The sequence below is a fragment of the Rosa chinensis genome, chromosome 4 (genome assembly GCF_002994745.2).
Source record: "Rosa chinensis cultivar Old Blush chromosome 4, RchiOBHm-V2, whole genome shotgun sequence".
NCBI lineage: Eukaryota > Viridiplantae > Streptophyta > Magnoliopsida > Rosales > Rosaceae > Rosa > Rosa chinensis.
In genome coordinates, this window is record NC_037091.1 from 51980439 (window position 1) to 51996866 (window position 16428).

Below are 16428 nucleotides of genomic sequence, written 5' to 3' on the forward strand. Positions count from 1 at the left end.
AAACTCCAAGGTTATATACAGTCCACTTGGCAATGAGATGTTTTTAACATCATACATACTTCCTTAAATTAAGGTAACTTTTCCGAATATCATAAACTGCAGGAATGCAAGCTTTCAATAATATCATTTATTTGCATGATTCTGTCAAGCATGTCTATACCAGAAGAGAGAGAGTTACTTTACTGGAGAGGGAGGGAACCAGAAGATAAGATAAAGAAATAAAAGATGCAATTGGAGATGGAAACATATAATGAATACAGACAAATGTATCAATGATGCAACAGTCTTGAAGTTCGGTTCAAAATATTGCCAAATGCTCTGCTGGTTTTGGTGTCGTTGTTGGAAAAGGGGTATCAGACGTGAATGTGTTCTTGTGATACTTAAAGCGGAGTCCTTGTCCGTCTCTTTGTAACTTGTTTTTTGCTTTTTCAATAAAAAACTGTTTCTTTTAAAAAAAAAAAAGACATGAATGTGTTCTTGCGATGTCCAGTGAATAACACAAAGTACAGTCTGAACATTTTTCAGGAATTTCTTCAATATAGCTGAAATCTTGATATATCATCCAGGATCCGGAAAACACCGAACCGATCAATTAAGTATGCAACGGTAGAGACATATCAGCCTCCACCAAATAGGAGGGAGAAAATAAATAGAGGGAACATTGATGGCAACTGGATAATACCGATTTAAGCTACCAAGTAAAGAATCAAAAACATGAATTGGAAAATAGAAATATTTGGATCATAATCTGTGTATATTTTCAAACTTTTCATAAAACATTGATCAACATCAAGTACGAACATAAAACCAAGCATGATCGCGCGTGGTAATTAGTAGCAAGTCAAGGCATTGGCTACTGCAGACGGCGATGACTTCAGCAGTGGATAAAAGTTTACTGCTTATAGTTGATGCATTAATGATTGGTCTAACATTTTTCCAGAGTTAAAAATTTCTATATTTTGATTCAAATATGCATCATTTGATTTTACTGAACTTGATGCCAATATTATCTTAAACCTGCTCACTGTATTTCAACTATATCTTTGATATATCTATCTGCATATATAATAAACAAATCAGACTCATTTGTAATTAGATTTTTTGTATCAATAACTTTTCAGCAGAAACAATGAAAGAACTATATGAACAAATAATGTGAGAATTCTTACATGAAGCTAAAATCCAGCTTTGCACGGAGAAGCTTTTCACCATATGAATCATCCAGAGACGACTTTGAACCATCATAAAAAGTAAACTCAGGAGAAACAACCTAAACATCAGAATAGTAGTCCAAAGATAAGTTATCACTCTGAGAATAGGCCTAAAACAATATAAAAAAATTAAACAAACAAAGTACATACAATACTATATCCTACTTGGAAAGAAAAAGCTCCATCTTGAGACCAGTACTGAAAATATTAAGAAAGTGTACAAAATAATAAAAGAGGTATATCTGCAGTGTCCTCCTACCAAACCAATTCAATTTTCTCGAAGATAAAAATTTATCAGTGCGTTAAATGACTTCATCAATTTCAGTGCGGCATTATACCGTCTTGAACTGCCTGCTTTATAAATCCTTGGTAGCTATGTTGTGATAAGAAAGTCCAATTTACATACAGATATATATTATTAAAGACTTGCCTGTGTTTCAAAACTGAAACTTGGGATCTTATTAGGATCACTTTCAGAATTTGAGGAAATATTTGAGGAGTCTAGCGATTCATGGAAGTATTCTAGACTCTTCTTATCATCATCAGATGCAGAACTTTCCAGCAACGTAATGTCAACACCATCCTCAAAGGATACTGAGTAGCTGCTATCATTACTTAAGTATGTATATTTCCTCAAAAGAGACCCATTCTGTATATATATAAAAGGACAGATCAATAGTTGCAAAATGCAGAAAGCTCAAGAACAATATTTACTATAAGAAATGTGTGTAAGACTAAGAACAAACTGCCAAAAATAAATAATATAGAATTCTACACATGGTCAAACAAGAAAACTTTAACACTTATTTTCATCTTCCCCAACTGCTCAGTAGAATACTTTGTACCTCTATATGCATGTATCCAATTTCTGTTTCATGTATAAACATTTTTGCCTTTTATTATACGTTCTCCGCCATTGCATACCTTCTAAATAGTAATAAGTCTAGAGGATATGTTGATTCTGCTTAAATATTTAAAAGACAACTAAAAATAATATTACAAACTAGAAACCTTGGTATGCATGTGGTAAAGACAGTTATCGTATAGAGATACAGGTGAGAGAGAAAAGTTGGATCATTTTCTTATTTATACTTGTTTGTTGTCTGAAGTAATGTCTTGGGTCATCAGTCCATTTTTAGTTTTGGTTAACAACCCTTCTTCTCTAAAATATGGTACAGATATAGATAAAATGGAAGGGTCAGTACCTCAATTTTGACATTCATAAACCGCAACCTTTTTCCACGTCCAATTATAATTATTGGTCGAGGTCTGGTTGAATGGAGTTCTTTAGCATCTATTTCCTCACTCAAATGGATGGTCTTTCCACAACCATCATATGTATATTCATCGATGCTTAAAAAATCTGCTACTAACTGTCTACTTGGAGACAAATGCACCACATCTTCTGTCTGTTTGTATGTAGGCTCTGTGAACACTATGCTACTGTTTTTACCAATAGGATCATTATGAGGATCCATCACTTCCTCCCTACCAGTTATTGTCCGCAATGCAGGAACAAAAAACTCGCCCACAGCCAAAAGGAAATCGGCTACAACTAGAACTCTAGGTTGCTGAATTCTAACCACAAACAATTGGGTTGATGTGCGCCATCTATAGTCCATTAAGAACATTGTTGATATTGGTAAGTCCCCATGGAATCCAGCATCAGAGTCGGTTCTCCTAAAGCTCCCCCTATTTAAGAAAAAAGGCAAACTTCCAGAGGAAACTTGTTTAAAAGCATCCGTGGATGATCCAAGCATAAGGCGCATTTCAGGTTTTGTATCAGGGCGAATGTCCACAACAGAAAATTTTGAAATTGTTATGTACAGATCTGTTTCAGACAATGAAGTCATCCGATACGACACCCAAAGACCTTCAAGCTGCAAAACAGAGAAACAAAAAGTCGTAAACTAATGTCACAATGAAGGATAATATGTCAGTAGCCAACCAATTACTTTAGCTAAAATCTTGACACGAAATGGAAAACGAATTATGAGTATGCAAAACAGGACATGAACACAAGCAGACACAACATTCAAACTGAACGCTAATCAGAGATAAATGATGTAATACTCACAGCAATTTGAGCGAAAGGAGACTCCACATGAATACCATTATACAACTCCAACAGTGCATGATCAACCACAACCGCCACTATCGAAACAGTCCGCGATAGTAGGATTTGACTATTCATGTTGACCTTATCAACCAGCAGCCTAATTGTATCCTTTGAATCAGATATTCCACCACGGAAACTAGGGGGAAGCTTTGGTTCTTCACATAAGTTCGTGTATGCACAATCCAGAATGACTTTATATTCTTTGTCAGACATGACGCAATGCAATAAGCCCACCTGGTAGAAGGCAACCAATAGGAGTATTATGACACTCTAAATGCATGACAGGATAAAAATCCAATCAACTGAATCAATGCAAAAAATCAATTCTAAACCCAAATATGAAATTCAGCAAGTCAAAATCATTCAACAAGGCGAAAGAAGGATAACGAACAAAAGATAAAAATATATAAGCGTATAGCATATGAAGTGGGCCCAACAATTCAAGTCAAGCTGACTAAGCTAATGCATAAAGTATTCAAATATCAAATTGGTGTGTGCACCCAAGTTACACGTACAAGCCTTAAAGTGTGCAGAATGAAAGATTTAAATACAGGAAATTACTTGATATCAAACAGTCTACAAATAACTATCAACCACCACACAAGATTTGCTCCCCTTCCCCCTATATATACCAACAACAGTTGAATAGACCCCATCATAATACCTCATAAAGATGTATAATCTGACCCAAGACATGCGCAATTTAATGCTACAATTTGACATACAAAACTTACCTTCACTTCAAGAGAAAATGTTGGGACTTTTTTGAAGATATCCCTCAAACTTCTCCGGACATAAACATCAAATCCTTTGCCTTCTCGTATCATTGATTTACCCATGCGACCGTCGATTCCTACAGACATGTTGATCCCCAGAATCTGCAAATTTAAGGCAGAGTCAATTAATAGTTGGAACATTTTAATCATGATGTCCAAGACAGAAAAATATTTACCTCAGCATGAAGTACATCAATGTGGACTGCAGAAGGATCTTTCTCTGGAGAACCATGCCAACTAAATTCATTTGTGACTTGTAGCTGGCCCAGATCAAGTTGAATGAAACTGCAATTATAAAACATTTAGAGACAATGTCAATATGAATACTGATATATTAAGTGCACTTTATTTACATCCACCATAAAGTAATAGGATCATGAAGCTGCGATCCTCCGACAAATAAATCCACTGTCACCAATCACCACCCAATACTTAGCATCCAAAACAAAACCAACTTCCTAATAATATCAGATAAGCATCATACAGTAAGAAGTTAGAACCAGCATTTAAATATACGCACTCATTGCTAGTTGAATTCCTGGGAACAATGATTATTGGAGTATCGAGTGACAGATCCAGCTTAAGTGCGGCAGCTCCATCAATCTCATACTTCTGAATTAGCCACTCAAAACCCCCAACCTTATCAACAAGTTTGATTGCATCTTCAGTATGTGGGGTAGCAAGTTCCATAAAGTACGCGGTTATCTGCATAAGCATGTCCAGAATATTTATAGTAGGTTCAAAACAAGGTGACGAACACAGTAACTATATAAGGATAAACCCCAACAAAGTATAAACTTATTGCGTGAACAATAATAATACATTCCTGATAGTGTTCAAATCAAAGTGTTCCTGATAATGTTCAAATCAAAGTGTTAGCCATGTCAAACATACCTCCTGAACAAACCTGTAAAGGAAGACAATACGAACAGCAGCAAATCGACCACACAAACTATAATCATATCCTTCATAATCATCGTCTTCAGCACTGTAAGACTTAAAGTTGAACTGAAAAGCAAATAGAAGATGATATTATCTCATGAACTGAGGAATATTAGAGCACCAAAGGAAGGAAGGAGGGAGGGGGGAGAGAGAGAGAGAGAATGCAACAACTGAGTGATATCTACCTTGATAAGGGATTCCACGTCTGGATTGCGTATATCACATAGCCAAGCCCAACAGTTATCTTCTCCAAGAGACATATCACGGAGTCTAAAATTTCCTAGGGTGCCTTCAATGGAAAGAGAACTTGGGTGGACCTTTACAAAACAAACGACTCAAGTCAACATAGATCAACCGTAAAAGTACCAAAGAAATTCAAGTTCAAAAACAAATACTGCAAAGATGACAATGACCAAATCAAATGTACAGTAGTTTGGAAACCGAAATATTTCATGAACTCTAGTAAATTTCAACTATCAATACCAGTTGCATGTCATATACAAATATAAAATGGAACATCAAAATAATTAATTATTAACAAATTATTCTCCCCACCTTCAGATCTAGCACAAAACTTTCTTGCACAAACGTCGCAAGCAGAGAAGCATCCTCCTTGTTGAGAAACACAGTCACACTGTCCACGTTCATGTTCAAATAAAATACTACACGACCTTTACCATAACCCAGCAAGCCTTTGACACGCCCTATTTCTTCAGTTTTTTCTTTGTTCGTCAAAGATTTGTCACCTGAACCTTCAGTAATGTCTGCAGTACTTTCCTCACTGTACACAGAGCTTAAGTCCAGGCCAAAATCAATTAAAGCGACCAAAGTAGGTCTGTTGCAGAAGAATTCCAGTTTTGACATACGGATGCTCATCTGAAATCAGTTGATAGGATTAGCAATGGAAATTAAGCTAATATGAAAGAAAATAACAATAATTAAAAGTTGACTGCTCATGTCAGTACCTGTGTGTCAATACCATCATAATGAGGTGAACTAGAACTCAGAGTCGAGAAGGTGAGAGATACAAAATTGGAATAGTCACTACCCTCAGCCTCATAAAATTCCTCAGCAGAAATGCACCTTGCCTTAACAAGATTCTTTTCAAGGACTAAGCCTTCAGCAGATGCAAAGCCAGCAGCATCATTGATGTCCTCAGTTGTTACACATGAAACCGTATCTGAAGTTGGTGAACCAAAGCCTGCATCTGATACAGACATAAAATCTGGCAAAGCATCCGTAAAAGTATCATCCTCCTCATGAAGTAAAACAGACATTTCTTTCCAATGTGGATCAATTATGCCGGGGGATGAAACTAAATTGTCACTCTTCAGCACAGAACAAGCTAAATACTGTGGGGTTGTAGAGAGATGACCTTGAAGCTCATCTTTGATTTTTAGAGAGTGAAGCTTTGTCTTAAGTGTCATGTCACCTTCCCAAAGAATCATATGAACCTGTAACACAAAAAGGCCTAGTCTTCAGTAGTAGTATCACTATTGAAAGAGCTCAAATAGTATGACTCAATATCCCTAGAACTTGCATAAAGTTAAAAAGTGATAATAAAATAAACTTAAAAATTAAAACAACATTCAAAATTTGACAAACAATTATAAAAGTGGAATATGTCCACGCACAGAAACATCTCTTCCACCACTATTCTAATCCTACCGTCTGTATCACTTCAGCTAGGTAAATATACGAACTCAGAAACATAAAAACTATTACAAAGAAAAACAAATTCAACACTATCATTCTATATATTTTTACATTCTGGATCCCATGTTGGTATGAGCATACATGCTGTCATAAATCATAATGGAGTATAAATTGGCTAAACAAACCTGCCCCCCACTGGCAAGAACCTCAAGCATCAGAGTCTCATCAAGTTCTTCAGCATCTTTATCACCCATCTACACAATATAGTAGAATAAAACATATATAAGCTAGTAAGCAAGTATAAAGAAGAAGCATACATGGCAAAAACCAAAAATGATGAGATTGAGGATCCTGTAGATACTTTGACAAAATGGACCCATCAAAAAAGTAAAACCAACCTTTCCATAAATAGATAACTTGGTCTCCACCAATGCCCCATTAATGACAAGGTCAGCTGTTTTAGAATTGCCGGTCTGAGGCTCACCAAACTCAGCAACACGATCAATTGTTTCTCCCAAGACATCAACTGAAGGGGGAGCCTATATACAGAATAATTACAAATTTTCAGTAATAATATCTGAAGAAAAAATTAACTGGGAGAGAGATTTATATCATACAGAAGCTTGATATGTTGCTTGTATGAGTCTTTTCAACCAAACGACCTTCTCCTCCTCCCCACGGAACTCAATAATCAAGCTACTAGAAGACTCCAGAGCCTGAAACAGATAATACTTAATATTTTATATTGAAAAAAGGAAGATATCCCCAGCTCCAACAATAAGGCTAGAATAAAGCCAACTACTAATTTCAAAGTTGAAATCATCCAGATGATAGGTCTAAAGCACAGAAATAAACTAACAGATACGTATCAAAACAGATGATAAAAGAATAAGTGAGATGTTAAAGAGATGTTTGAAAAGTAATATTTCATAGAAAAAATAAAGGCACATGCTAAGACTCGAGGCATTTTCTCAGTTTGTAAATCAAGACATGTTAAGATTCAAAAAGGAAAATGTCTGGTCAAATATCACTTTAAACAATTTTGAAAGTGGACAAGGCACACGAGATTATATTAGACAAGAAATAATCATTGGAATTGGATAAGGCATCCTCACACTACCAAAAAGAACTTACAAAATCTCAGCCAGCAAGGATACCACCTCAAAAAGACAAGGCAAAACAAGCTTCACCTCTACCACAACAGTTGATTCAGCATAACAAGAAAATGACAGCAAGGCAAATTGGTGAACCACCATTTTGACATACCTTTTGAGTGTCCATCCCCCTGTGAATCACAGCAAGGCCAAATGGTGAACCACCAATACTTGTAGGAGGAACCTCACATACTTGTCTACCAGCCATGCTGCAGCATCCCAAACAAGAAATTTCCAATTAGGAAACACAGAAAATCAATTTAGAAGAGACAAAAGCAGATGACATGTGTGATAACTTCATAATTCCCCAAGAAAGAAACCAAACCAGACTATATAAGAGGAAAAGGGAAGTTGTTTGAGTTAGTAGTACTTGTGTGGGCTTACTGGGGAGCAAGCTATGTAATAGAATATTATGGAGTGGTAGTTTAAAAGAGAATTAGGATGCGGTATTTATTTTATACTTCTTTTTTTTTAAGAGAAACAACAATTTATTGAAACAGAAAAGAATAATCAAGAAGTGGTTGAGAAATAGGTTTACTTTTGGCATACAGAAAAGAAGCGGACCCCCGCTAATGTTATTGCAGTGATGTCAGTGATAGAGATAGGTTTACTTTTGGCATACAGAGTCAGATAGATACCTGGAGTATCGCTGATAAGTCTGCGACTTCTCAGACTCCAAAACAAAAATATTTGTCCCCGACAACACAAGAAAACAAGGTTGCCATGTAGCCACAGAATTGCCAATGCCCTGAATTATGAAAAATATAGGTGTAATTAACACCAGATACTTAAAAATGAAGTACACCAGCTTGTTTTCCTTAGATTAAGCACATCACATACCTTCCATACTAAAATTCTAGCATCTGTGTAAAGATCTGCAGGACTCCATGGGGCACGTTCTGCTTGAAAATTATCAACAGCCGGCTGACCAACAGTTTCCAGAGTACCATAAAATATGTTTAATAATTTCATGAGTCTCTGAAATCTCGATGGTGAAAAGTGCACCCCGAGGTTTGGCACTTGAATTGAAATACGCATTGATGGGTAACTTGGGTGAGGTACTTTGATCTTCAATTATTTAAGAGCATAAAACAATTAGCACAGACTCTGATGACTAAAGAGAGCAAGACTAAACCTATTCCCTCAAATCATTAAATAAGAAGGTTAGAAATATAAGTAATTACCTGATCAACAAGTAGAGCCATCCCACACCTATCTATGAGAGGATAGAAATTGTCAACATTTTCCGGGGTAACCAGTGGGTGGTTATCAGAATCAGGTGATTCCAACGTGCGAATTTGGCAATCGGAACCACATTCCGTAAAAAATGCAGCAATATCTCTTCCAGTTATAAAAAAACGAGAATACATGTTCTTCTTCTGTTCATCATGCTGAGTATCCTGCAACAATTATTAATCATTTGAGGCCATGAAAATGCAGCAAGAGGCAATTTGAAATGGAATTAAAGAAAAACAAAAAACAAAAAACCTTCGTTTGCAGGGTGAAATGACCAAGATCCAATAGAAAATGGCTATCACATTTGGAAGAGCCCTTGGTTCTGATAGGAACTCTTACTTTTGGAGCATCCAAATCAATATCAAGGGCAAATCTGAAACAGGAAGAAAAAGACTGCCATGTTAGAAATTCCGATGCTTTCCCTGCCCAGAAAACAAAGTAAAATAGAGATAGGAAACATATACTCTGTTTTCAACCAAGGTTAACATGTACTAACCTGCTTTGTTCTTCTAATACCATTTGAAATTGCTCTTGTGCTCTACGAGTCACTTTCTCAATTTGCATCTGCTCTTAGAAATAAATGGTAGCACATTAACAAATGTTTCATGTCATGTCAAATATGTAGCATGAAAGCTAACAAAAATAAGATACCATTACCTGCAAAGCAGTTGCCGTTTCCAATGTAACAGTAGGACTAACTGCATTACTCCTTTTCACAAAATCCAAAAAGCGATCACAGCTTTCCAACAAAACCTGCAAGTAAAGTAGGCTTCAGGAAGCTCCATCTAAAGATGTGACGTAAATGAAACACAAAAACCAGCAATTAAGTGTGGAAGAAATGGCACTTAGAGCTAGGGAAGATTATTCCAATCACCGTTGGAATCGAGATTTCTAACGGAAATCAGGAAAAGCCTTTAAGTATTTCAATATGGGAATACTTTGAATAAAGATGCAGAACTGAGTACTACAGGTCAGGGCTAAACCCCTTTTTAAATACCTCCAGACATTCCCTAGACTCTTCTAGAACCCTACAAACTACATTAGAGACTCCTAATTCCCAGATTACATTAAATGCTAAGACAACTATCAGACAACTACCCCTCTTAGATTCTCTAAACAACATTTAATAAAGACATTAAAGCAAAACAAACAACTACCAAGGACTCTACATCATAATTACTTGCATCAAGATGGAGCAAAACAGAAGGGTAGGAAGATTATGAAAATCACAGTTGAGAAGCCTGAGGGATCCATTCAAAATGTAAATGCAAGTAACCACTTCAAGACAAGACTTCTTCGAAGCATATTCCACTCCCTCTGTATATTTAAATATAGGAACATACTGTGACATGACAAGGTGAAATGGTAGCTGAAAGCCTCCAATCAACATTCTCTCCAACTGGAGAGTATACAAAGCTAGCAGCCAGTGCATTCGCCTTCTGCTCACTAGATACGCTCTGCCACCAAAAAGAAGAAGAAAGGAATGAACATACTGAGCAACACATAAGGCAATCTGGAAAGATAAATATTTTAGTAAAGCAAAATTGTGATAATCAAAAATCCACTAATATTTGATCAGACTAATATTATCATGAAAAAAGAAATAGTCCAGTGAAAAAGCAACCTGAAAACCCTTCATTTCATAGGGATTTGACAAAAAAAAAAACTCTATATAGAACCACTGATAGAATGTCATGTTATCTATTGAGTTAACGTTGACGATTGAGCTTATGTTCACCAACTGGCTAATGGTCAAAAAAGCCCAAGAAATTATGTCCTGTAAATTTGTACTGCACGAACATTCTGAAAATGAAATATACTCTCAATAGACATACCTGAGCAAGCGAGCCTTCCGGTGCATACAGACCATAGAATCTCAATGACACATCACAGTATGTACTTTTATGTTTAAACTTCGTTGACACTTGAAGTTGCTCAAATTTACAACACAAAATCTCAGTGTGATTTATATCAATGATCCTAGCAGCAGCCCTATCAACAGACACAGTTACCATAAACCGGATCATATTCGGCATGTCCTTTCCTGAGTGAGATGCCAATGTTTCATCTGGCTGGTAACTCAGTAACTTATTAATTGCTTGCCACTCCTCTTTAGTCAGTCTTTCTTCTGGTGACTCCGATCCCTCAGAAGTATCATCAGCAGATTCATCAGGTGTACGCCTGAAGAAAAAGAAACTTAAACTACAATGATTGGGAGGTACACATACAGAAAAAGTACACACAATTTTACAAAATGAAAATAACATTTTTAGCACAGAACACAACGAAAAACAATCAGAAAATATTAAGGATTAGGGTGGAGTTCTAGCTAACCATCTAAATGAAAACCAGCTTTTCTTCTGGAGCATCCTCTGTTCAGCTGCTTCCTTCGATTTTACAGATTCCACCTTTGCATGTGCAAGTAACCTAACCGAAACATGCATCATATAAATTAGCATCATATTTTACAGTAACTAAATTAATAAAGAAAGGCTAGAAGAAAAGGGAAAGCAATCCTGCAGTAAAGTAGACCAAAAGGTGAAACCCATGAAAAAAAATAATAATAATCTTTATGTGCCTCTTTGGTATGCCAGCTAAGTCTGATTGTTTAGATTTGATCAGATGTTTGTGATCAGAATTATTCTTAACGAGTTTAAGGGTCAAGTAATTCAGATACCACCTTCAGAAGGGAAGTGAGTTCATAAATCTACTTAAAAATGCCTGAGCCAACAAAATCTAGCCTGGGATTCTAGATTAACTAAGGGTTCGAAGACTTCCCCACTGATGAATTTGAAGAAAAATACCATCTAAATTCCAAGTTTCACCATAATCGATAGTCTTATTACTTCCACATTTTAGGCAAACTAATTTAAGGGAAAGTAAGCTACTTTGCACAGGCGTAAAAATAAAAGAGGCTAAATCATTTACCTCCACAGAAGAATTACTTTAGGATCCAAATCTTTCTCAATTTCTCTAATTTCAGCATTATCAACATTTGTCAGGTGTTGTAAGAAACCAACATATAACTGAATGTAACGGCGACGAAGCTGGCAAAGAAGCCGAATGCGGTCCCAAGAGAACCGGTAACTGATTCAGGAAACAGGAATGAAGTTAGAATTAGCTTTCGGAAACATGCCCCCAAAAGTTCATTATAGATTCGCCCATTCTTCCAAAAATTATATACTCTCAACTCAAGTATAATATTTCTAGTTTATAATCGACAGAAATATGGATGCATAAATTCTTTATCAAGTATACAGTAACCCATACAAGAAAGAAACATAATACTCAGTAACATATACAGTACCACATTTTCTTCTGCTGAAGTCCTGCTTGAGCAGCATAATGCCACCACAAATATGGAGCCCCTGAGACTGGTAGCGCTGGTCTTAGATGGGAAAATTCAACATATCTCTTGTATCTGGAAACAACTTCCAATAGTTTTATCCAATCACAATATTGAGCCTAACAAAACCAAGTGTCAATTGTAGCACTAGACTGTTTTCTTAGATACTAATAAGGGAAGCAATAAATAGAAATAAAATCAAAACTAAAGATACATAATGGAAGAAATATTACACCTCTGTCATTGTCAAGGAAACGTCACTTAGGGCAAGGGAAGCGTTCTCAAACGGAACCTCTGGATCATTTCGTTCTTGGTTTCCTACACGGTGATACTTTAGAACTCCATTTATAGGTGAGACCAAATACTTGCGATTCATAGCCCACTTAGACACCATTGCATGGTCATCCACAGGTTCACGTATTCCATCTTCAAAAATCTAGTAACGTATTGATGCAATGAAATGAGTAGAGGATTCAGGCAGTACAGTATTTGCGATATTGCATGGGCTAGACAACACCAAAAGTTAATGCATGAAATAGAAAGAGTACACTGGCTAGTACTATTAGAGCATTAAAACAAACCTCAATCCATTCCTTTGGAGTAAGATCCTCCCATCCCTTATCTATCTTCCACGGTACACTACCAGAATCATGATACATTGCTAGTCTCTCTAGTTGCAATGACTGAAACGAAAAAATTTAGCCAAAGTAATATTGAGATTAACATATGTATAAGCATAAAATAAACGGGTACAACAACTACAAAACAAGATCATTCAAGGATAATTATCAGATCTTAAACAAAAGAGAAGAGTTTTTCCATAGTTACCCTGTTCTCTGCTAAATAACTTCTCTTAGAAATTTGACCCCACATTAACAATGTCAAAGCTTCCAAAGGAATGGCTAAATAACATATATGCATATATCTTGGCAAAACAGCCCACCTTCAGTTTTAGTTGACTCTTTTTTTTTAGAAGAAACAGCTTTTTATTAAAAAAGCAAAAATCGAGATGCAGGGAGGCGGACAAGGAGTCCGCTTTAATGATCTAAAGAGGGCAGCTAGGGCTATAGGCCTAGCATCTCGTCTAATAATACTAACATCTGTCTCCTCCATTAAATATCATCACACCGTAGTACAAGGTACCTTAACCTTCCAAATGTTCTAGGAAACTTTATGCTTTACTTCGAGGTGCATTTTCCATCATTTCTTTTTTAAGAAACAGATTTTATTAAAAAGAAAAAGAAAAGGAATACTAGCATCAATTTGCACACAAGTGTCTAATCAAAGGTAAGTAATTCTCTCTTTTAGATTTTTTATGAAGGAAACAAGAAATCTGCATTAAAAAAGTACAAGGGTAGAAACAGAAGGTTGATCAGTAGTCAACAAAAGAGCAACCCTCAACCCACACAAACAGGACAGCGGAACTTACAGGGAGGAAAAAACACAACCACAAAAATAAAAAGTAAAGACCAACATAAAAACGTAAAATAAAAACAAACAAACAAAAAAAAAGCAGTAAACACACCAAGCCTACAATGAAGATAAATCAAGAGTTTTTCACTCAATACAGGACTAATCCCAATCAAAAAGTAAAGCATTGAAGGGAGTCTCTTGAATACTTTGAAAAAAGAAGCCCATTGCTGAGGGGCAACAAAAGTAGACAAGAAGAGCAGAAAAATAAAGCTAAAACTAGGATTGCAAAGAAAACAAGCAATCCAGAAAATTCTATGGCATTGTCAAACAACCAGAATCAGTAGATAAAAGTGACAAGGCTAACCTTTCGCAACTTATCAAGAGCACCACTGGTATCAAATGTTTCATTCCCTTCCTCATCCATCGTAACAGCAGCAAGTTTGGCTAAAGTGGCACCCGAACAAAAAGGATGTCCTGGATTACTACCAAAAAAAAAAAAGGAGGGGCTATAAAAAGCAGAAGCAGACACAGGAAACTACAAGTGAAGTCAATTCATCTAGAGAAAAACAGTGGAAATAAACTTTTACAAAATTTCAGACTTCAAAAGTAGCTAAGGAAGCACACTTTACTAACCTGACCGAATCCTCATATCTTATATGTACATTGCTAATTGATATCTTTAGATTCCCAATAATAGTAGCAATAAGGGAACCTAGCCATGAATTTCCATTAGATTGCTGCAAAAGATTCTTTTGTCAGCCAAACTGATATATTTCCCCCAAACAGAAAGTAAAATGAAATGGCAACATCTTAAAATACATAAATAAAATAAAAAATTATGGTGGCTATTCTACTTGCAATAAATATTAATAAGACAAGTAGTAAACTTACTACATAAAAGTAACCCAGTGAATGAAAAAATAATGGGATGTGATATGATACAAGGAAAATGCTAAATACTAAATTTTACAACAGGCAGTTCACATACTGGCACAGTAGCTCAGGTGGTATCTACATGTAGCATACTAACTCACCATTTGTGATATTTCTATACCAACAATTTTACAAAATATAGTTTTAAAATGACACAGTAGCTTATGCTATATCGTGTCTATTGAATCACTCAACCCCAGGTTTTCTTTTTAAGAAGAAACAGAAATTTTATTAGAAAAGAAAGATCATGGTACAATAGAGGACAAGAAGCTGCAATGTCCTCAACCCCAGGTATTTGGCAAAAGGAACCAGTGGATTGTCATATAAGTTGCTATGTGATTAGGAAAACTCTTTACATCTATAACATTAAAACAAAATAAGAAAGGGATGGATCAACCGCCCAGAAAACAAAACAAATACTACTAATAGCCTACAAACCAGTCCACAAAACCTGAAACCATACTCTAATGCACTATCCAAATACAATTATAACAAGATATCCAAATATGTTACATGTATAACTATATATCCTATGTATCACTCAACCTAACCACTTAAGTATTTTGGTTGGATGCTTATTTCTTACATGTAACCAGGAAAGAGGCTTACAGTAAAACCCTAATATGACCAGGAAGTGATTAATAACAAAGCAGGTAAGAAGGTAAAGAGCGCCAGATTTAGAATTTTAAAATATAGAACCAACTAATTTTTTAATTGCTGTAGCATAATATAAAGGCATAAAGGTCAAATACAGCTGAGAAAGGTAGATTTTATTAAGTACAGATAGCCCATCATGACAGCCAGTAAAACAATTGCTAATGTATGAAGAGAGGCCCCACAAATATGGTTTGTATGCATGAAAAATTTGACTAACAATAGATGCCAAAGTAAAATAGTACAAAAATTAAGAAGCATACACTTCCTATCTTTGACTTTGATATTGCTTCAAGAGTTGCCGACTCTGCTTCCTGCACGCAATGTGTGAAAGGAACTCTGAATTTTAGTTCTCCATAGGCAATGAAAGTTTAATAGAAATTAATATTTGAAAAGCACCTATGAGTAGCTTTAACTATAAAGCTCCACCTAAGAAACAGACAAGATGCAATCTTATTGTATTCCCTGGTTTTAATGGTTTGTATGGTAAACCAAGGCCAGAGTTTGAATACTATTTTTCGAAACAGGGTTGATGCGCCTGAAAGAGGGTGTTAGCTTGATATCATCTGTTGGCTCATGCCCTAACAGCTTAAGCCTTTAGAGTACATTGACAGTCTAACAAAAGCTAGGACTGCACACCTCAAAAGATAACTACCTTTTTGTTATTTCCCAACTAACCGAGAACCCTCCATCAAAGATAACACTTCCGTGGACAAGCACAAGTTGAAACCATCCCAAACACATCCAGTAACTAAACCCCTTTATTTCTGTGCAAGGGCAATGCAAACAAAAGGGGATCTGCCTCCTACTTCCAGTTTAAGACTCCTTGACATATCTCAGTTCTTATTCATTCATGTTATGACAAATGTAGGCCCATCATTCTTCCCATCAGTCACATCTGTTTAATATAAACCTTTTTACTCCATCGCATGTCTCAATGAAATTTAATAGGGAGAGGGAAGGCAAGACGAGAAATAATGTCAAGTTA

At 35.9% G+C, this 16428-nt stretch overlaps 1 protein-coding gene across 4 annotated transcripts in view; it reads right to left on the reverse strand.

The window, feature by feature from the left end:
* Window positions 1-16428, reverse strand: part of LOC112196921 — a 35156-nt gene that overhangs the window by 15333 nt on the left and 3395 nt on the right. For 3 of the 4 annotated variants that reach the window (XM_040517965.1, XM_040517966.1, XM_024337405.2), the window contains exons 6-36: window positions 15704-15754; window positions 14487-14590; window positions 14218-14335; window positions 13022-13123; window positions 12676-12876; window positions 12402-12559; window positions 12023-12181; window positions 11429-11521; window positions 10930-11275; window positions 10438-10551; window positions 9752-9847; window positions 9591-9658; window positions 9347-9467; window positions 9043-9258; window positions 8699-8926; window positions 8497-8606; window positions 7971-8067; window positions 7322-7420; window positions 7103-7243; window positions 6890-6958; window positions 6014-6502; window positions 5604-5924; window positions 5234-5365; window positions 5001-5114; window positions 4627-4811; window positions 4283-4391; window positions 4065-4208; window positions 3289-3564; window positions 2417-3091; window positions 1642-1860; window positions 1170-1270 (exon numbers count right to left, since the gene is read on the reverse strand). In XM_040517965.1, coding sequence (XP_040373899.1) covers window positions 1170-1270; window positions 1642-1860; window positions 2417-3091; window positions 3289-3564; window positions 4065-4208; window positions 4283-4391; window positions 4627-4811; window positions 5001-5114; window positions 5234-5365; window positions 5604-5924; window positions 6014-6502; window positions 6890-6958; window positions 7103-7243; window positions 7322-7420; window positions 7971-8067; window positions 8497-8606; window positions 8699-8926; window positions 9043-9258; window positions 9347-9467; window positions 9591-9658; window positions 9752-9847; window positions 10438-10551; window positions 10930-11275; window positions 11429-11521; window positions 12023-12181; window positions 12402-12559; window positions 12676-12876; window positions 13022-13123; window positions 14218-14335; window positions 14487-14590; window positions 15704-15754 — 5456 coding nt within the window. The remainder of the gene's footprint in view (window positions 1-1169; window positions 1271-1641; window positions 1861-2416; window positions 3092-3288; window positions 3565-4064; window positions 4209-4282; window positions 4392-4626; window positions 4812-5000; window positions 5115-5233; window positions 5366-5603; window positions 5925-6013; window positions 6503-6889; window positions 6959-7102; window positions 7244-7321; window positions 7421-7970; window positions 8068-8496; window positions 8607-8698; window positions 8927-9042; window positions 9259-9346; window positions 9468-9590; window positions 9659-9751; window positions 9848-10437; window positions 10552-10929; window positions 11276-11428; window positions 11522-12022; window positions 12182-12401; window positions 12560-12675; window positions 12877-13021; window positions 13124-14217; window positions 14336-14486; window positions 14591-15703; window positions 15755-16428) is intronic. The other variant, XM_040517967.1, reaches the window with a different exon arrangement.